This window comes from Passer domesticus, chromosome 3 (genome assembly GCF_036417665.1).
Source record: "Passer domesticus isolate bPasDom1 chromosome 3, bPasDom1.hap1, whole genome shotgun sequence".
NCBI classification, from domain to species: domain Eukaryota; kingdom Metazoa; phylum Chordata; class Aves; order Passeriformes; family Passeridae; genus Passer; species Passer domesticus.
The window spans coordinates 28,758,158-28,780,689 of NC_087476.1; the positions used below are offsets into that span (position 1 = coordinate 28,758,158).

The window sequence follows — 22,532 nt, forward strand, 5'->3', positions numbered from 1 at the left end:
ATGCGCGCGCTCCCGGGCCGGCTCCCACGGAGGCGGGCGGGCTCCGCGCGCGCGGGCGCGCACACGGGCGCGCGCGCACGCACGCACGGGCAGAGCCGCGCGCAGCGGCAGAGCCGCGCTCCCGCCGCCGCCGCCGCCGCCGCCGCCGCCGTGCTCCCTGCGCGCCCGGCGCTCACACCGCTCCCCGACATCGGCAGCCGAGGACCCCCCACCGCTGTCCGGCCATTAGTGCCTGGGGGGGAGGAGGAGGAGGAGGAGGGAAGGAGGAATAAGTCTATTAGTAATAACAACAACAACAACAAAACCCACCAACAAATCCGCACTAGCGCCTTAGTCCTTCTCTCAGACCGTCGACTGCCTGGCATCGCCGTGCATCGGGCTGCTGTGCTGAGACTTTGTTTCAAGTAAAAAAAAAAAAAAAAAAAAAAAAAAAACCAACAAAAAACCAAACAAAAAAACCTTCGCTTGCTCAGCCACTTCCATTTTTTCCCCTGCAGTCTCGCTGGTTTGAGGTGGTTGTTTTTTTGGTTTTATTTTTTTTTCCTGTTTTCTTTCCCTTCATGTGGTTGGATTTGGTGGATCCGGAGCCAAAGCTGATTTTTTTTCCTCGGTGGGGTGTGCGTGTGGCGTGCGGGGATTTTCTCGCTGCGTTTTTTATCTTCTGCTGCTTTTTTAAATCTTGGTTTTGAACCTGAGCCGGGAAAAATGGGAAACGGTGCTTCCGTCAGAAGGGGAATCTCTCCATCACTGTTGTTGGGACGTGTGCCTATGGTGCTAGTGTTTTAGAGAAATAGCCTGACAGCTTTCGGAGTGGAAGGTAAGGGTGCCCGGGGCATTTCCATTTCCCATTTCCAGGGATTACGACTGGAGAGCTTTTAGTTTGGGATTCCGGGGAGGAGGCGGCGGAGGAGGGGGACAGGCTGTTGCTGAAGGATAGAGAGAGAGACAGCACATACGAAATGATCTCCGCATTTACTTCAGCGCTGCAGTTTAAAAGTTAGAGAAGTCCGTTTTGCGACAGGTCTGCTTCCCTGAGAGTAATTTCCAGCGAGACCGAGAAAACCTGAGGTTTGTGCACGATTGGGGTAATTTGTATGGGGGGTGGGGGGAATTGTTAGGTTAATAGGAAGTTAAAATAAGAGAAGTCAGTGGGTCTTCTGTTGGGGGAAAAAAAAATAAATGGAGTGATGGCGCCGTCTATGTTCGGCTAAACTACAGTGTCACCTAGAAAATCAGTTCGGGGAATATCCAAACTGAATGCCCGTTTCTTTTCAGCAGAAGAGAATTCTCCCCCTTCCCAAATAGGCAACCTTAAGCCTCTGTGGCCATTCTTTAACTCCCTCTTCCATGGAAAAGAAAGATCTTTTTAATCTGAGTGTCTTAATCCTTCCAGCGAGCAGGTTCACTCTGCATCTAGCAATGCTGCAAACTAACTGAACGCTGCCGGCACACTCAGCTCGTGTGTGTGTGCATGTGTGCGTGTGTAATGCACGCAGGCAGAGAGGGATTAAGACAGTGCTCTGTTTCAGTAGCCGTGCATGAAAAAATGCTCAACTAAAATGAGGGCTTTACATTTCTTCATAGAAAACAGCCTAGCACTGCAGAGGGCTTTATTTTTCTAGTGCAGATATTACATAGGATGGAAAAAGTCAGGGGCTTTTTTCTTTTTCAAAGAGAAAAGCAAATAAGCTCCCTTTCTACTTTCCAGATTATAAAATTAATCCTTTTTCATGGGTGGAATTCTTAATTTAGACACTTATTGTCACATTGGCTTTCAACGCCTACACCATCCTGAATAACACTGCGCAGAACTGCATTGCCTGCAAAGTGCTTCAGCAAAGGGGAAATTGTTTCCAGAATTCCCAATAAGTTTCTCTTTTTTAAAACCTTAAATGCTGTACCAGCCCTGTTTGGAGAAGGAGAACCATGTTATTCATTGAGACGGATGCTCAGAAAGGAGAAAATCTGACCATGTGGATAGACCCAGCAGCAGCCCTGCTTTTCTTTTTTTATTTTTTTTTAAACCTTTGCTATAAAGAGGGTTAGAGTTGCTACTGCTTTTTGCCCATTTCAGGATTCAGAGTTTGCATTATAATCTAGGAGATACAAAAATCTCTTCAAGGGAGCTTAATCCGGTGACTTGCTCTGTGTTATGCAATGGGAAACAGAAGATGCCTTGCTGTTTGGTGAGGAGATGAAAAGCTAGGCAAAGACACACATCAAAACTCAGTATCAGTGCCTATGTGTACGTGTGCCTCTGCTTACAGAGCAACAGTGGAAGAGACTGCAATCTAGAGAGTTTTGAAATTAGGTTGGTATCACTTCTTTCTGCTTGTATTTAAGAGCAGAGAGTGAAAAACTACTCATTTTTAAGAGATAAGCAACTTTTCAAAGGTTAATGCTGAAAACCTTCAACCTGAAATTTTTGGATATCACTACAGAGATAAATGTAACTCAGGTTCACTGTATGAACCTAGGCCACTGTTAAAAGAAACAGAGCATGTGGAGACTCTGAGGGTTGGCAGGTGCAGTAAAACAGCTTTATTTGGAGATACTAGCAGAGAAAATGTAATATTTTCTTTCATTTTTCAAGTGCAGGGCTGCAAAACACAGGAGCTAATCAGACAGTGTAAGTAATTCGTAATCAGAGGGCAAGTGCAGTCCAATAGGTGCAGAGATCCTGCTGTAGCACGGCCAGTTACATAGAGCAGTAACTGATTGTAATACTAATACTGTGATCCATTTTATATATCCTTAGAGGCTGAAGCACATTGAAATTATTATCTTAAAAAGCTGGCATTTGGTGATCGTGTCAGACCAGCAGTAGTTACATCCATCTGTCTTTGTTTCTTTCTTCAATACTGTCAAAATTTTATTAATACATTAATCTCAGTACTTGCTGCCTTTTTAGAGACCTCTGTATACCAGGCAGCCAGGGGGAAGACATGTAGGCATATGGGAGATAATGTTCTATCTGTAACAAATAGTAATTTGATCATTTTTAAATTATAGCTGTAATAATTCAGTTATTTCTCAGACTTAAGAAAAAAAATAATATATAACAAATTCTACCGGCTTTCTTGTTCTATTCTGGTGAAATTCTGCATGTGGATATCGTATATGCACGCACGTAACTATAGCAGATTAATTATTTACTTTTTGAATAAATAAATAAATAAATTTTCTCCTCTCTTGGTCTGCCAGGTAAGGCATCTAGGTTTTTACTTAAGTTGAGCAGTTCTAGTCCACGCCATGATGACTAAATCCTAGAGGGGAGAGGACATTCCTATTAATAATCTAATAGATGTTGAGTTTTAATTTGTCTGTGGAAGACGTGTCTGTGGCGATGGCCACGTGATGGCGCTGTGCACACAGCGGCAACCCCGGCCCTTGCGTTATAAAATAAAAATTACCTGCCCTTCTTTCTGAAAGGGGCTCTAACTGCAAGCTTGAAAACAGCTGGCTCGAATATTGGAAGGAGTTTGGTTTTCTATGCGTGAAGAATTCTACTTGCATTTTTATTTCATTTCATCTCCTGCAGGCCAAATGACATAGGATGAAGGCTGTTCGTAATTTGCTGATTTATATATTTTCCACCTATCTACTGGTTATGTTTGGATTTAATGCTGCCCAAGACTTCTGGTGTTCCACGTTGGTGAAGGGGGTCATTTATGGATCGTATTCTGTAAGTGAAATGTTTCCTAAAAACTTCACAAACTGCACTTGGACGCTGGAAAATCCAGATCCAACCAAATATAGTATTTACCTGAAATTTTCCAAAAAGGACTTCAGCTGCTCCAACTTTTCCCTCTTGGCTTATCAGTTTGATCATTTTTCTCATGAAAAAATAAAGGATCTTTTAAAAAATAACCATTCTATAATGCAGCTCTGCAACTCCAAGAATGCTTTTGTATTTCTGCAGTATGATAAGAATTTTATTCAGATACGTCGTGTCTATCCTATCAACTTCCCAGGATTACACAAAAAAGAAGAAGACCACAAATCCTTCTTTGAATTTTTGGTGTTGAATAAGGTGAGCCCGAGCCAGTTTGGGTGCCATGTGTTATGCACTTGGTTGGAGAGCTGCCTGAAATCTGAAAATGGGAGAACCGAGTCCTGTGGGATCATGTATACAAAATGCACCTGCCCTCAGCATTTGGGAGAATGGGGAATAGACGACCAGTCCCTGGTGTTGCTCAATAACGTGGTGCTGCCCCTCAACGAGCAGACGGAAGGCTGCCTGACCCAGGAGCTGCAAACCACCCAGGTCTGCAATCTCACCAGAGAAGCCAAGCGGCCGCCAAAAGAAGGTAGGTGCTTCTTGGAGGGGGGGCCGAATGCCATGCCAGTGTGTAAGTCCTGCTGCCAGCTCTCCTTAATACTCACATTCGTTTCAGTTGCCCTCCACTCTGGCTCTCCTCTAGATGAGGCAAAAGGGCTGGAGAAGATGCACGTTCCCTTAAAGGCAGGGAAGGCTGAATTTTCATTTCTAAACTGGCCAGCATATAGTTCTAAAGTACAGCATATAGTTCTGCTGAGCACCGTTGAAACTCCCCACAAGTAGGATCCATCTGTTTTAAGGCCTCACTTACAGTAATGCCCACAGGTGGTGAGCCAGAAATCACTCTCCCCCTCACCATCTCTTTACAGCAACCACCCAACTGCAAAACCTTGGCCTTCTTGATATGATCCCTCGACTTTGCAAGGAAAATATTTCCAAAGGCATGCAGGCAACCTGACCAAAAGACCAAGAGATTTACCATGTTCAGGACACCTGGTCCCTGGGCCAGACCTCAGCAACCTACAAATAAACCAAGAGCAAATGCAATTCCTAAGGGTGAAGCCTCTGCCTGAGATGCCTGGAGAGGCGAGGCACTGTGCAGGCAGGACATGCTGGTTTAACCTCCTGGGAGCTCTGGGAAGGGGCCAGTGGCTGCTCCTGCACCCATTCCCAGGCAGTCCCAGCTCCCAGAGATGGAGGCTCGGAGTCTCATTGCAGTATTAGCGAGGAGAGGGTTGATGTGTCATTCCCAGCAGCTGCTCCAGTCCCAGCAGCTGCTTCATGTCCCTGCTGGAAAAAGGGGAAGGGGCTGTTGTGGAAGGGTGGGAAGTCAGGGGTCTAGCAGTTAACACAACAGTCTCCCACCTGGTCCCTCTGCTATATACCTCCTGTTTTAGCCTGATATTTTGGGGCGGGAGAGTGATTTTTAGATGGACTTTGAGGGGCTGTGAGGCATGGAAAGCGTGGGTTGAACATAGATGGGGTCTCTTGGTGAGAGGGTCCTTCAGAGCTGCCATGTGGGAATGGGGGGAGGGTGAGGATAAATCATCGAGCCTGGGGTATTGCATTTTAATGCAGGAAATGTTCCCTCTCTCCTTGTTTTTTGCATAGCCACAAAGCTCTCAGTCTGTGGCGAGGCAGTGCCAAGCTCCCAGCCCCCTAATAGAAGTTGCTTTGTGGAGGAATGTAACATTGACACGTTGTTAGGAGAGGATTTTCTTTAAGGGCAGCCAAGCCCCAGTGCTGTGGGAGAAGAAAAGCTGAACTTGGTCCAGCTGCCGCGGTGCCAGCGGCCAAGGGCAGGGCCGGGGGAGGGGAAGGCTGGCGAGTGGGACACTTTGAGCGTCCTGCGGCTCCGCGCTGTTCCGCCAGCCAGCAGCCCGGGATCAGAGCGCTTCTAAGGGACGGGGGAGGCCCGGCTGCCGCAAAAACCCCCTAGAGAAGCTCGTTCAGTGGCAGGGATGGTGGTTAGCATCCTTTAGAGCCGAGTAGTGCCCAGGGGGCGGAGGCAGCCGCGGCCGCAGCAGGCGGAGCCGGGGGCAGCCCGGGCGCTGCGCGGGTGCGGGCGCTCGCACCCCGCGGCCGCAGCGCTGGCTGGGAAGCGCCGCTCCCGCCCCTCCAGCCTCCGCCGTGTGAGTCATGGGAACCGCGGGGGAGCCGCGGCCCCAGGCGGAGAACACAGGCACCGCGGGCCGGGGGCGCGCAGGAAGCGCGGGGCGCTGCGGAGGGGCGGGCGCGCACCGCGCACATCCCCCGGCCAGCGGGGCGGAGGGGCGCGTCCGTCCTTCCTGCCTGCCCCTGATTCCCGTCCTCCGGCACCGGCTCCTCGTGGGGCTGGGGGCGAGGCAGCGTTATCGCATTGCGTGCGCGGCCGCCGGGGGCCCTCGCATCTTTCCCCAAAATACGCTACATTCCAAGGGGATAAGTGTATCCAGGCTAAAGCATCTGTTTCAGAAACGTACTTAGTTGAAAGGACAGAAGAAGCTTAGGGCAAGCATTTCTTTATTTTTTTTTTCTTCCCTTAAATTTTAAAACATGTTTTCAGCATTTTGCTTCCAATTTCAGGTATATTTAATTCTTATCCCTACTCTTGGGTTTTCCTGCATATTAGCTTGAGAAATGGCAGTGTTAGGGTGGAAGTTTCATTTGGTAGGTGGAAGGTTTGATTTGCTTGTTTTTCACTCTATTTAGTGGGGCCAGTTTTGTATTGACGAAAATTTTTACAGTATTAGAATTACTTCAGTTAATGCACTGCACTTTGAAATTTTTCATCAGCTTTTTACTCAAAGTTATAATCAGTTTGCAAATTCAGCCTCACAGTACTTCTCAGTTAGCAGTAAGCTTTTTGTTTTTCACTCAGTGTCTAAAGCATTTTTTCCCTTTCCTCAGAAGGCTAGAAATCTGCAAGGGAGGTGTGTTTAGTCATCGTTTTCTGTAGATACAGTTACATTCATTAAGCACATCAGTCAGGTGTATCTGTTGGTAAAAAGCTGGTTTGTGGTTCAGCCCAAGTCCTTATTGAGGGATCAAAACGTAGAATGTTCTTGCTACAAACGGGATGCAGTTCATCGCTTCTGTCAGCGAACATTAAGACAAGAGATACAAATTTTGTTTTCACAGACAATCTAGTTCAAGTTCGATTGGCACAGGTAGCATAAATAAAGTAGACCAGTAACTAAGAAATGGTTGTTAGAGTTCATAGTGGCAACTGAAAGTGCAGTTTTGCTAGTGTAAGTTGAGTTTTAAGGGAAATGGAGTTTACTATTGAGAGAGTGCTCTAGATTTGGTAAGACTGTGAATTTTTGCATTATTTTGAAGTTTGGTACTGACATTGCCTAGAAATAACTTTTGGAAAGGAACTGCAAAGACCTGACAGCTTTCTAAGTATTATGCAAACCTTCCCATCCATCAGATTTGCTTTCATCAAGTTTGAGTGTATGAAGTGCAAAATCTTTTTCCAAAACTATTTTCAGCCACATTTTAGAACCCTTATGTAAATAGAGAGCATTTAGATAAAAGCCAACTGTTTCTATTTTGAACCTCTGAAGATTTTTACAATTTTGAATATAATAACTGCTTAGGAAAATGGATTAAAGTGGATATTTTTCCTTTTTAAGAAGTGTTGCATTTTACAAAAGACGTGACAAGTGTACAATAGATCATTGTGTTTCTAAATGTGCTGAAGTGTTGAACAATGAAAGGATCTAGGTCAAAAAAGTAGAAGCTGTAGGTATTGCTTTTTAATAAAATGGTTTGGAAATATGTGGTTTATTCAGCATTTCTTCTATAGGAAGATCATCTTTGGTGTTGTTGATTAACGCAATATTGAAAATCGCTACCATTTTGCTTAGACCTAGTTTCTTTGTGTCTAGATCCTTTTCTGTGGCCTTATATTTGAGATGCTTACCCTGGATCAAAGCACTGGCAAATAGAACTCAATGAATACTTTGGCAGGGTCCTAAATTTAAGGGCTGTGGGGAATTTGTCCTCTTGATCTTCACTGCTGTGACTGAAGTATGTAATGAAGTTTCTGTCAATAAGACAGGGCTCAGTTCCAAGTCTAGTAGAGACGTAAAGACTTTTTATGTAGTCAATCCAAGAGGGAATCCAAATATCTTTTTTCTTATTGTAGTCATAATATTATTGTGGGCTTTTGTAATAGTTACTTAGAAACTGTACAGAGTTTCTGTCTAAGTAACTCTGTGGAGATTTTCTGCTGTGTTTACTGCCAAATTTTACAGGGTTCCTTCTAAAAGAATGGAAATCATTCTTTGACCTGTTACTTACATCCAAGAGGAAAAGATAAGGGATGTTCACATTTATTGAATTTCATCATTTGGAGCTCCGGGCTTAATCTTGTATTTCGTGTTCAGATGGTCTAAAATAACTTTAGTAGGGATATTTTATTATGCAAAAAATGCAGCATAGGTCTACTTTGTCAGAAATTCTGAGAGCTCACTGTGTACCAGTATCTCAATTTGATTTTTTCCCCCTGATTTCAAATCTGACAATACAGACATCTTAAGAGGGGATTTAGTATAATAGATGTGTCTTTAAAATAACAGTTTATGTCACACTATTGAGTAATAGTAAGATGTAGGATGCAGACAGTTTTGCAGAACCTTCATGACATGTATGCATTTATTTATATGCCATTCCATGAATGCCTACTTCCTGTTGCACACAGTTGAGATGAATTCATAATATTCATCATATACCCAGAGGTTACTAGCTCGATGAGTAGGCTGGACATCCCTAGTCAGGAAGTCATAGTCAGTAACAACATGTCATATCATGGCTCCATCACAGGATTAAAACTGTTAAATCAGTGAAGGATTTGTCTAGTAAGATCAAAAATTACAAAATGGAGTCTAACAACCATATACTTTGACAGGAATATTTAATATTTAGTATGCAACAACTATTTGAGACTAAAGTAAAATTTAGAAAATCAAAAATAAATAGAACAGTTGTCCAAAATATTGAATGAGTACAGTAACTTGAAAGAGGCTTAATAATTTTTAAATCCTCCTGCTTTTTGTGGCCCTTTTATTCATGAGTTCAAGGGGACAAAGGAGGATGAGCACTAAGGGAAAACACACTTTTGAATTTTGTGTGAAGAGTATTTTTCATGTTTTACAAAGCATTTTTTAAAAACTTTAAACTGATATACTGAAATATGCGGTTCCCATGCAGGTTATGAGCAGTTTTAAACAGTTTTGTTATTACACTGTAGTGAGCAGTTTGATCTCAGTGAAAATGTAGACTATAAAAAAAAGTAATTTCACTTTAAGTAATTTTTTTTTACATAAATACCCTGCTAAAATGCTCATAGCCAAAAACGTCATAGAAACATTAATAGAGTTAGTTAAAGAGATCATGTTTGTGAGTCTGGTTCCCCATAAAAGGAAATAATTTTAAATCTCCTATGGATTCCCATGTGCTACATAATATGCCCTATTTTGACTTACTTTGATAGAAGAAAATGATCACCCTAAAACTTTATACTTTTAGTACATATTTGAGCTATTCTGAACCCCTCATAATACGGTGCTTCACAGTTTTATTTCAAATTCTTTTTTTGAAGCAGTGCACTGTAGAAAAAGCAGTTATGATCAGCACCTCCTTCAACAAGCCTTAGCATTGTTTTAAATTATCATATGTGATTATCACTAATGACTGTATTTTAGTTTGTGCTGATTTACCTCAGTAAACTATGAACATTTGTGTTTTGGCATAAAGTTTAAAAGTTTGTGCAAGAGTAATCAGCACTTCATGTATGTGTATGGAATTCAGTGGGATTTGGATCAATGCAGAAGTGAATTTTCTGATGCTTTGAAAAAGGAAAATACCCAGACCATGTCCTTTATGATACAAAAAAAGCCTATATAAATGGCTTTGCTACCAGTTATTTGCATACTTTATTAGTAAATGTACTTCTCTCTCTCTCTAGGTGGTAATTTCTTTGGTATCACAGATTCTATCAGTGTTTTCTTCAGCATTTCTCACACACTAATGAGATGGCACATTATTTTTTGGGAAAAATCAGCCAGTCTCAGTCTTGTATAGGATTTAAACAGCACTTTTTCATCAACCCACTGCTTGTTTAAACATTCATGTTTAGTATAGTATGTTATGACCCAAACCAGGATTTTAGTTTCTCAACCTGTCATTTTTTTCTTGAATTAAATCTCTGTTTTCACTCAAACATTGGAAAACCTGCTCTTAACTGAGTATAAATGCTGCTACAAACTTCCACTCTAAGAAACACAGGACATGAATAGAAACCAGTGATAAAGAATGGGCAAGGTATAGGAACAAATTAAGTGTTCAGAATGAAGTCAAAGCAAGTATCCAGATTAGGAACAGAATTCATACTGTCTTGCTGCTGCCTCCAGAACAGGTGCTTGATAATACTGAGTTCTGTACCATGAGGCATTTCACACCAGTCATGCCTTCTTTGTTGGCCTTTCTCCTACCAGTGAGCTGTGCCTTTTGTCTTCAAATGCTTCCAATTACCCTTTGTCTGGGTGGGAGAAGTCCACAATATGTGTACTGTATTTTGGACCCCGACCTCTGATTTTCATGTGGTTTTGACAAATGTGGAAGTGTTCCAGTATCGAACAGCCATTAGCAGAAGTTGATGTAGATTCTGCTTACGTAATGGGATTTCAGTTGTTAAGACTTAGTGACATTACATGGAATTATATTATGACATAACACAGGTACTGCATTTTTTATTATTATGCGGTGGTTTACACCTGCATATTTCTATTTTATGTGTTTATATAATACAGTGATTATATGATGTTTGACATTCAATCTGTTCTCCTGTGCTCTTTTTAAAGCAATTTATCCTCTTCTGTTCAAATCTGTCCATATTGCTGTTTTGTTTAGTTTTCTGCTTGCAAAAGCATGGAAAAATATGCTTTGTGTGTGGGTATACACAGAGGAATTTTCAGAGGAGACTTTCTTTTTGTCTTCTTAGGGAATTAAATTTATGAAGTTTATTCAGTTGTGTTTTATCAAAGGATTCCAACTCAAAGTCGTTGTAGTTCTCAAATTGGAATTTAGTTGTTCATTTATAAATATGCAGTAATTGTAATAAAACAAAGGTCACTGCAGAATTCTATTGAGCATTATTTGCATTCACTGTTAACAAGAAATATAAAATGCTCTTTAGAACAGAGAAAGTTGTACATTATATAAAATACAAATTTACAAATTATGCATCACTGATTTATGAATATTTCAGAGTTTTAGCCTTTCTGATGTTAATCTCAAGAGGAAGACAGTCAAATTTTTCAAAGTCATTCTCAGTTTTGTTAATCTTTTAGAGAAGGTATAAATAAAGTTTTTGTCAAATTACTGACACAGTTTTCTGATGGACTAGCCACCATCAGAATTAATAAGAACAATCAATAATAACACGATACGAGATCCATGTTGTTACTTTGCTTTGCAAAGGCCAAGTTATTGTCCTTACTCAAGACAAATTCACCATTCCATCAACATAATTTGGTCTAAGCACAGATTAGATTAGACCCGATGAAAAAGATCTGAAACACTAATAACGTGTTTGTACTACCAAAAGAAAATTATTTCATAATTTTTATTTATAAACTCTTTTTTTTCTTCCCTGTAGTTTTACTTTTGAAACCATCCTTGACATTTGGTGGAGCAAAGCAGATGTTCATTCAAGAAAACTCACTTATGTAACTTCTTGCATTTATTTCAGTTTTAGCTGGTTAGTCTGTTTCTGTGTGGTTTATTTAAATTTCTTTTTCATTATCTGGAGGGGAAAAAAGACATATGATGCACTCAAATTAGTATTTCTTTGATGGTGTTGAAAATGCATGCAGCTGAAATTTGGAAGCAAGCTATTTTCAGTAATTAAGTTCAAATTTTATTTATATCTCCTAGAAATGGCAGAAACCACAACAAAAATATAAAATTTGAACAGCATCCATTCTCTGGCAGCTCAGTAGAAAATTGGTGACAATAGGGTGACCATGTCACTCACTTTTGGCCAATTTTTGCTAATTTGCTCTCTTAATTCTTTGGGAGATGTGAAACATTTTGGGAGCTGACTGCTACCTGTTGTTCTTCATGTACTGCTAGCTCATTCGTAAGTTATGTAGGGATACACCTACCTAATTATTATTGTAATTATGATGTAGGGATACACATACATTCCTTATGTTAAACAGGAATTTGTTAACCCTCTAAGGTATGCTGTAACATGTTGCTTGTGAGAATCTGAGGCCCCACTGTGGCTTCACTGCTTTCCCTTTGCTGAGTTTTGTCAGTACACCAGCCAAGTAGAAAACTGTTCACCTTACGTTTTTCAGATGTGTGATCTTGATGTTGGGCAAGTATGCTATAATGGACCAGCTAAGCTTCCACTGGAACCAAAAAGTGGCACAAGAAAGAGATGGGGAGAATCAGCGGTGCTGGTTCAGCACAGTTTAAATTTTCTTAGGTAAAAAAGTCTATCAAAAAGTGGTCAATACATGCTACTCTTGCCTGCTCTTTTGCACAGGTTGGCAGCCAATTACATAATACTGTGTTTCTAGGCAGTTGCACCATGTTTGATTACAGTATTACTGGCAGATCCTTCAAAACAGAGTCCAAGATACATGTTTATCCAGGGCTTCCCACTGACGATTAAAGAATGGTGCAGATCGCTGTGAAAGTGTGCATGGGGTGCTTGGGGATAAGTCAGCAAAACCTTTGCAGCTCATTCCAGTAGTGCAGTTAGAAAGGGTTTAAATTACAGGTTAGAAAATCAGAGAATCTAATTCATGCTGTTCATTGATTATGAGAAACAATATTGCTTTGTGCAAGACTGCTTTTTCCAGAAAGGCTTTTGGAAAATCTGAAGTCTGAGCATTTAATGTGAACTATTTCTTTGAATCCTAAATGATTCACTTTTTTATTTAATACTGTTTGCTTCTCTATCCTGTTCTTTTCATTCCCTTCTGTACTGTACACATGGAAGATTTTAATTGTCTGCAAAGCTGGGCACTTTAGCTTGAACTGTAACAAGTTGTGTTTTTATCCTTGGAAGTGTTTTGTTTGTTCTGCGGCATTGGCCAATATCTGCAGTAACTGGCAAACATACAGATGCTCCGTGCTGGTGTGTTTGAAGGTTGATAGATGTGCTTCACACTGACAAAGGAGAAGAGGGAAAATGTTCAGCACTGCAGGTGTAATGTGAGTACACAGCCTTGTCCAAATGGTCTGTCTGCATCAAATGTGTAGAATTCCACTAATAATACAGAGCTTATAATGAAGTTTCACTCTCCTTGGTAGGGAGGGATGTGCCAAGGCTGGGATATTAGCCAATCCCAGCAGCTGATAAGATTGTGAGAGTTATGTATGGGGCCATAGGGCTTCAGTGGATTATGCTGTTATTTAGGTTTATAAATGCAATAGATAGTGGGTATACCTCTTGAAGCAAAATTATACTCAGAAAAGTTTGGTGATTATTGTCCTGGGAGAGTTAAATGTACCTAAAAATAATTGGAGCCTGCTCTGGAAGCAGTGTTTTCCTGTCTTGTAAATAAATTTTCAATTATGTATTCACTGAATTTTTAATATTTTCATGAAAGTTGGAGCAGCTTCATAATTGGGAAAAATCAACAATATTCCTATCCTTTGACCAGACAGAGCCTTCTGAGAAGCAGAGCCAGATTGCTCCAAGTGCTGCACTTGTTTACAGGATATTCAGGTCTGGGTTGACAGTTCATACACAGATTATAAAAGGAAGGTGCCCCTATAAAAGTAGGATGCCATCTCTGGTTGTGTCTTGTGAAAAGGTTGGTGAGGCTGGTATGATCCAAGACCACCTTTTGGAATCACTCCAGTCAGGAGTTTGCTACTTGTCACTGTGAGGCAACGCCCAGACCCTTGTGTGCGCGTTGCTCAGGTTGCCTCGAGGCTCTTAAACACCAGCAGGCGTGGGCTGCCCTGGGATGAACATTTTGTAGGTCCTCAGTTTCCATGTGGGTCTTCAAAGTGATGATGAGGCTTGTAAACTTACTTGATTTCTTTTGTAAATGCTTTTAGACGTTCCTTTCCCGTGGTGTTATAATAGTACTGCCTTCTGGTAATATTGTGAGCATAAGCACACCAAAGTTTTGCTTGGCAATCCGTGTCACACTCTTGCTTAGTGTATATAGATTATGCCATTACTGCTAAACCTTAAAGTCTTTTTTCCCCCCCTCATAGTTCTGGTGAAAATCAAATCCATGTTTTCCCTGAGTATTTTCTGGTGGTTGAAATGAATGTGTGAGTTTATTGGTTGCTTGTCAGATGAAACAGATGAAGGGAATGAAGGGCTTTGACATTTATCTACTATTGCATGTTTTTAAGCTTTTGGGTAATGGATTTTTGTCCATGTGAAATCTGAATTGTTGCAAAAAATAGGTTTTAGTCTGGTAACATTATATGTACAGAAACTTTACAATAACTGAATTTCTGGAATAAATAAGACATGACAGGGTATCCAAGCATGCCAGGATGTAGCATCTAAATATTTTTCAGACATTACTAAATTCCTGCTTTTCTGTTTGCTTGTGTATAAATAAACTCATTGAATCAACATCATTATTCATGTAAATGGCATTTAATTAAAAGCAGGTTTGCTGGTAAATGCTCTCAATTGGAGTTGTGGGTTCCTGAAATACATCTAATCAATATTAGAACAGGAAGCCATTATATTATTATTTAAAATATTTTCTCTAAATATTACTAGAAATTAATCCTATCAACAATAATAAATTGCAGTCAAACAAATCAATATTAATAAATATCAATAATAACAATTAATTTATTATTTATGCCTTACATTAGCTCAATAAATATTCTTTGCTTCTGTTACCCTGGAACATAGTTTTGTCTAGTTCCCAGATTTGCACAGCTTTAGATGATCATCAGTGTATTTATTCATTAGCTCTGGGATCCCCAAAGCCATCTTTTGCATTTCACTGGCCCTTCCAAACCTGCACTGCACCCTCTGTCTCCTGCTTGAGCACTTCTGCTCTCAAAGCCAGCACTGTGCTCCTCCTCACCACACTGTTACTCTGGGGTAAAATACAGAACAACTGTTTGTTGGTACCCTCTGTAAAAAGAATATGGCTCCACTAAGATAGGCAAAAGTTAAACAAATCAGGCAATAGCTGTCTGGTCATTAAACAAGCTGAACAAAGCTCCAAGAAGAACAAAACAAGTTCAGACAATACTTGACATGTCCTGAGGCCTTTTAATGGCAATTGCAGTGCTGCATGTATTGCTGTACAGAGTTAAACTAAAATAGATTTCGAATAATGAAGAATGGCAGTGGTTATCATCATTGTAATTTTTTTCCCTTCCTGTTGAATGTATCCAGAAACTGCCATGAAATTTGTTGCAAAATTTTAACATTCTTAAACTTGCATCATTTTTTTGCTAGATGAAAAGGAGGAAGTAGTGTCACATTATTGATTTGTGTTTGACAAATGGTATCACACTAGACACCTCTGGATAAAAACAAGAGTTTATTTAGGAGCAATTGGCTGATGTTTTACTATGACTTACAACTGCTGTAGAAATAGATGCTTTTTACTTCTTGTTTTTATGTAAATTTGGGGTTGTATTTATCTCTGGAATACATGTCTGAACACAAAGTTGACAGTCATTTGAGATGACAACCACTGTCAGGGAGTTCATCCTAAGAAGAGGGCATTAAATTATGAAGTATTGGAAGATGATATTTATTACAATATGAACTGTGGGAGAATATATGCTGGTAAAGGATGTTAAGATACATAGTAGAATTTATAAAAAAATACAACACAAAGATCATCTTAACAAGGGAATTTGTAATTTACTCAGGTGTCATGAAGTGAGAACTCCAAAACAAGCACGCCAGGATGTTTTGGTTATCTGCAGAAACATTGTATAAAATTATTAGGTTTCAGAGATTACTAACTGCCAGTTTAAAAAATCCTAACTGAGTGTCTTGCAGTAATGCTGTGGCATAATTTGAAATGATTTTTTACATATCTAAGTTTTGTTTTCTATTGCGTATATACTTTAACCCCAGTATTTCACTTAGAAGAGATGGGTATAGAAAATCATAGAAAATAACTTTACAATAAAAGAAATGTGGATATTTTCAAATATCTGGTTGCTATTATTCTGGGTAGGACTGATCCCAAAAAATGGAAGTTATTTTGCTAGCAGAATAGAATGTTGTGAATTGCATAGCTCTGTTAACATAGGTCTTTGTTACATGTCTGAGACCAACCATAGATTTAGAAGTCTTGTCCAGTCTTTCATCACAGCTCAGTTATCATTACAAGTCCTGAGCTTATGTGTCATGACTGCTTACAGTCTTTGTGCATTTTAAAGGCAAAGAATGAAAAGTGATATTTTTTTGGCAAATTAGAGAGAATCACTGTTGTATTGTGAAGTCTATGCAGATATTTACATGAAGAAAATCAGAGGTAAAATTAACTGAAAAGATAAAAATTTAGAAGTTACTTTTTGTTTTATGTGGATTAATTCAGACTGCATAAATAATTTAAACAATGGTGAATAGACAGAGGGTAGACTGGAGATTTCTTTAGGAAAAAATACTGGAGATGAGAAATCTCTGCTATTGAAAGACTCTATTGCGATATGACACCAAGATTGTGGCTGGTATTGTGATACAGTCGGGAATTCTGCCATTTCAGGACAGGGATCCTTTTGGCATGCAGTTAAAAAGACTGCTGGTATTCTTCTTTGTTCCTTTGGCAGACACACACTGCTCATGGTAGCAGTGATGTGCTGGCGAAGACACAAAGTGCTGTGTTAATCAGAGAATACATTATGTGCATGCTAACTTGAAGGATGATCACACACTGTTCCTCTCATAAGACAGACCCTCAGGCCACAAAGTCCATTTCAGCATATTTGGTATTTGTAACTTGTAGTTCTCTGTTAGAAATTGTCACATTTGCCCCGATGGACCTAAATAGTGAGCATGTTTCTTGGTTTGCAGCTCCTAAAACATAAGGTTTATACATACTTAAGCTTCCCTTGAAATTATACTGGCTCTAAGCATGGTTTTTGATTTTTTTTCCCCTTTGGTCACCCTATGCTTTGTCTTGTGTTTAGGTTGTTAGCTCTTTACATTACTCTTTCAGCTAAACCCTCAGATTTCCCAGAAGCTTACACCTTCACAGAACTCCAGTCTTATTAGTGCTCTAAGCTTACACTTTATCACATCTGGGGTGTAAAACAGGTGAAGTAAACAAACACAGAAGCTTCATAGGAATTACAAATGAATAAACCCTGAAAACAAAACAAAAACCTGTCTTATTTCAGCTAGCCTGAGAAGTGCACAGGCTTGAACAAGGTAATAGAATCCCTGTACTCAATCCCCTGCTTTTTTCTCATCACTCCAGTCACACAACCAGTTGAAGTCACTGAAGAGTCCAATATTCCCAGCCCTAGTTTGTCCATCATTCCTCTGTGTTCTTGGAAAATCTGTTTCTTTTTTCGCATTGCCCTGTGCTATCTGCTTCCACTGGTTTTCTCCATTGGTTTTATGCACATAAAAGGTTTCAGTCACAAAAGGCAGGTTATGCCTTCCAGCCCATGCCTCATTCATTTCTGCAAGGCTTATTACTGCTCTAATGGTAAAGTGTAGTCAGGCAACCAAATTGCAGTGGGCTAAGCAGGGATGTGAATTAAATGTGTATGTCTCCCACAGCCTAGTGCTCCCTTGGTCAGGAATCACTTTAACCTCCAGTACATAGTGTGTTTCCTTTGAGTTGCTTCTGCTGACCCTATAAATCTTGCTTTCTTATTTCTTGCGGTGCTGTAGTTTCATAGGATTTCGAGAAGCTACTGACAATGAACATGAGCCTTTGCCTACTAGTGAGAGCAGTATCCCAGAAAAACCAAGGGCTTAAGTTTCCTCAGGCTAAGTACAACCACAAACATGCAACTCTTCCTCCCTAAGAGTTTATATGTGAAGAGTGTATTCCATCTTTTTTCTGGCTGTGTATTTTTCTACGAAAGCAAAAAGTCTTTGGGATCAGCTCAGTATTCTCTCAGATATATAGCATTGCCCAAGAGCATGTGGAGGTTTGGTCAACAGCAGGTCATGTATCTTTTTCTGTCACGCTGCAGACTCATGTCCACCTAGGTCCCTGACCAAGCTCACAGAGGGAACAAAGTTGAGTGTGCAGTCCTGGAAGCCTTATTTAGGCCACTGGGAACAGGACTGTTCCCACATAGGCTCTTCAGGGGCTAATTTCAGATCATCTGCACCACTTGCTTGAAATGCAGCTTTCAGTTCTGCTCAGCTCTCTTTTAGTAGGTATCTAGACCGTGTGCAAATATTGTTAGTTAATCCATTTTCAGTAACCTTGGAAATTTTAATGATGTTTCTTGTCAAGCCTTGCTTGTGTTAGTATTTAATGTCTTCTGATGTCAGTAGAATTGAAGGGAAGAAGGTTAGTCATAGAGTCTTTCCTGTTCTTTGGCTTTGGGTGCTTATCTGGTTAAGCACAAGAACTACTAGGACAAGCCACACATTCTCTTAAAATTGAAATTCACCATGAAATTTCTAGTTTTATAGCGATCGTTAATTTCTGTGTTGATATAGAATCACAGTTACAAGCTAGTTAGTCATTAGTGTAAGTCAAAGGTGCAGGTGTTATTTAATCAAGGTTTTATTTTTGTTACTGCAGTTGTTTCACTATCACAAGTAATCACTACATTTTTAATAAATCTCTCATGGGTAAATGCAGTGGAGTATACTCAAAGCTGACAATACCTTAATCTAAAGGACATAAGTCTCTGTAATCATATGAATTATAAACATGGAAATACTTTCATTTCTGGGCGACAAATGATAAATAAAAACAAATTAAAACAAATAGTTCAGTGTATGTTGTACATTTTCTATTTTAAATTATTCATAATAAAACTCACTGTAAGTTCAGAGAAATTGATGTAATTGTCTACATAGAGACATAATTTACAATTTCATTTGGAAGAACTAGGTGATGAATGACCATTAAGAACAGTGCTTTTTTACCACAGAATAGTGTCTGTGATCCTTCAAGCCCATTGTAGGCAATAACCACAATGGAAATTCTCTAGATTGTCCCCTGAATTTTTATGGGATTGACTCTGTTTTGTTTGAGGATTATGGAATGTTAAATACTGTTAGGAGAGAGTAATCCATGTGGGCTGGTTGTCACCTCTGCCAAAGAAACAGATGGACAGATGACCTTTCCAGGGCAATGTTACATCTATGTGCTTTTGACTGGCAGTGGTGCTAGGAGCCCTCTTGTGCTTGGAGCTGTCTTTATTCAGTTAATCTTAATTTTTATTACTGAACAGTGTTTTTTATTCAAGAAAATACTCTAAATTACCCCTCCCCTTTTTTAGTCACTCTGTCTCTGACACATTGCCACTCATAAAGTAATCTTAGATCTCCCAGCTGAATATTTAGTAGCATGAATCTTGAACTCTGGCCAGATATCATACATAAATGTCTTTGTCCACACAGGTATCTCCTACAACCTTTGAGTGCACATATCTGTTTCCCAGGAAATTTCATTTCTCTGTACACCACTGATCAGTCATCTGATAAGCACAGCCACACAGAACTCAGTTGTATAGTTCTAACAATTATGTGTTCCATTAATATAAAAATCCACGGTAACATGTAAAAAAATCAATGCCAACTCATTGAAAAATATGCATTTAAAATGTTTAAACATATTTTCAAGTGTCATTAAACTAAATCTAATTTTTCGCTGACTTTGTTGTTGGTCTTACTCCTTTATATGTGAATTAGACTATTTCCTGTATTTTTGCCTAAATTGTTGATATATAGCAATCAAAAGGTAATTTATGCCTCCACAAGTAAGTCTGAGAAGTTTATGAGAACAAGATGATCGTGGTATCTGAGGCTGCCCTCAACCATTTCAGCTTATAACACAAATTAACAATGCTGATGTTCTTTGCAGTAGTTCTGTTTCTCCATTTAGGAAAACACAGGAGCTTTACTTTTGGGGAGGTTTTTGCCTTTTTCTTTTTCTTTTTCTTTTTCTTTTTCTTTTTCTTTTTCTTTTTCTTTTTCTTTTTCTTTTTCTTTTTCTTTTTCTTTTTCTTTTTCTTTTTCTTTTTCTTTTTCTTTTTCTTTTTCTTTTTCTTCTTTTTCTTTTTCTTTTTCTTTTCCTTTTTCTTTTCCTTTTTCTTTCTTGTTTTGCTTCATTTGGTTGGGAGGTTGTTTTTTTTGGGGTGGTTCTGGGGGGGTATTTGTTTTGGGGTTTTTGGGGGAAGTTTTTGGGGTTTTTTGTTTGTTTTGTTTGGTTGGTGATTTTAAGATTCTGCTCTGAATGGATATAAAGTAAAGTAAAAATTAAGTAACCTCTGGAAAACATTGATAAGTCAGGTTGGAAGTTTGAATCATTTACAACATCAGCTGGGTGAGAACAGTTAGCTGGACATTTTTTATTGCAAGTGAGTATGTAGAACTGATGGCAATCCCTGGAAAATTCCTTAAGAGTCTGTATTCATGATTTTGTTGTATTTTAGCATTCCCCTGTTGTGATGTTGTGTGCAGGATTCAGGTAATGAGCACTCACAGAAGAAAATTGTTCAAATTTTCCAGCTTATGGCTGAGATATTTTAATACACGAATGCATGTTAAGATTTTGAGGCTCTTTCATGTTTGAGAGTAGGTGACTGTATTTGTATTAACAGATGAGATAATAAACTGAAGAAATCTTAAAGTTGGTACATTAAGGCTAAATTTTTACTCGTTGAACTATTTTGTGAATAGATTAAAAAAATGCTTTTGAAATTGCCTGAGATAGACTCATATGTAAATTTAGGTTTGAAGGGTTCTGATAGCCATGTAGTTGAATCCGTTGCTCCGGGTGAAGCTAATTGAGTTGTATATTTCATTTCAGTCTTCTCTTTAGTTCATGGTGGGTTGTTTTGGTTCCTAAATAGTTTGTACGTATGTCAGGATTCAGCAAATAACCAGACCCATAATCAAATCTAGTATGTATGTTGTCAATGAATTTTGTTATTTTTGTCAGTCACTGTAAAGGACCATAGGTTTTTTCAGTTATTCTTTATCAGGCTTCAGGTTGTAGTATTCTAACTACTAGAAAAATGGCTTAAACCACAACAACAATGGGCAGGCAGAATGACCAAAATAGTTCATCTGAATAACAGCTAATAAAAAATTCTAGAGACAGTTTTCAAAAAATAATTATGGCTATCCTTAATGTATAGATTTTTGAAACCATTTGGTATTTAGAAAGTCAGGTTCAGTGATGCCAAGAGGTTGCATTAAAAATATATATATTAATAGTTTCTCTACGGTATTTTACATCATTCTCATAATGTGAGGCATGTTTGTGTGCCTTCCCTTTTGCTTGTGATATGTCACAGCTGTACTGTGCTGTTGGTAGCTTCTGGCACTGAAAGACAAGATAAGCGATCACTATTGAATAGTGTTCTGGAAAGGAGAAAGAGAAGAGGCAGCCAGACAAAAATATTTGAAGTTAAAGCTTGTAGGGCAAAGATAAGGCAGTATAAAAAGAGAAATGGATTAATGCTAGCCAAAGGGGTTAAGATAATAAGGATTTTCTAACAACATCATAGGGAAAAAACAAATGCCGAAAAGACTGAAAGGGATGATAATAATCTTATTTAAAATATCTAGTTAAAAAGCTTCTTTTTAGGAATGAGAAATTAAGGATTAAGATCCTAGAACAATTTAAAAGTAAGGAGGAATTTACAAACCAGAAATAGGGTCATATGTGAGAAATCTGAATATGTAGGAATACAGTGTTCCAGGGAATGTGTATTATAGACTATTGAAGTAAATAAATAACACAGAATAGCATAATCATCTTTTAATATTTAACAAAAAATTGGTTAACTTCAGTCTTCTAAGAATCCTATTTCTAGATCAGTAAAACTATTAAAAAACCCTGAAAGGATACCACTGTGTAAAAGTAACAAAATGTTATTCATTATAATGGCATTCTCTTTTTACTTAATTCTAATATTATAAACATTACACAGCTTTTTTTTTTTGGGGGGGGGGAGTTGTAAAATGGGTAAACTAAAGTATTATATGAGAAGTTATGGATATTACTCATATTTCTATAAAACCTAATTCATGTTGGTTTACATTTTAACAAATTTAAAAGTGGACTGGGGTCTGTATGAAAACTATAAACTTATATCAATGGTGTACTGAAATATGCATAAATTAATATTTGAACTTATATCTTCTGTAGTGATTTAACAAAGAAAATAATGTAATTGATGAAACTTGGAGTTTAGCAATATATTAGCAGGAAATGCAAATAGTGTTGGGGACTGTGAGAAAAGAAAGGGAGAGGGCATATGATACATATAATTTACATGGGGAGGACATATGATAATGTAATTTACAATACTGTAAAATACTGTAATACTCTGTCTTAGAAATAAATTGAAATAAAATGTTAAGGGAAAATCCTGAAAGCACTAGTAGTGAATGATACTTGGAGGTAATTACAGAGAGGAAGAGATGTCAAGAGTGATTTGGAACTCATAACAAAAGGTCCCTATGTAAGCAAAGAGTGAAAAGGTCTAGATAATTTATTGTTGTTTTTGATCTGGATATACATTTAAAAGTCTTTAATTTTTGTAGAATCACAGAATAATACAATATAGTGAAGTTTCATTCAAA

At 38.8% G+C, this 22,532-nt stretch overlaps 1 protein-coding gene across 9 annotated transcripts in view; it reads left to right on the plus strand.

Annotated features, from left to right (window-relative positions):
- Positions 1–264: 264 nt before the first annotated feature.
- Positions 265–22,532, plus strand: part of ADGRB3 (adhesion G protein-coupled receptor B3) — a 445,229-nt gene continuing 422,961 nt past the window's right edge. For 2 of the 9 annotated variants that reach the window (XM_064412318.1, XM_064412316.1), the window contains exons 1-2: positions 270–817; positions 3,542–4,310. In XM_064412318.1, the coding sequence (XP_064268388.1) occupies positions 3,557–4,310 (754 nt within the window). In that variant the 5' untranslated portion in view covers positions 270–817; positions 3,542–3,556. Of the gene's footprint in view, positions 818–916; positions 1,069–3,541; positions 4,311–22,532 lie in introns of those variants that run through there. The other 7 variants (XM_064412314.1, XM_064412319.1, XM_064412311.1 and 4 more) reach the window with 7 other exon arrangements.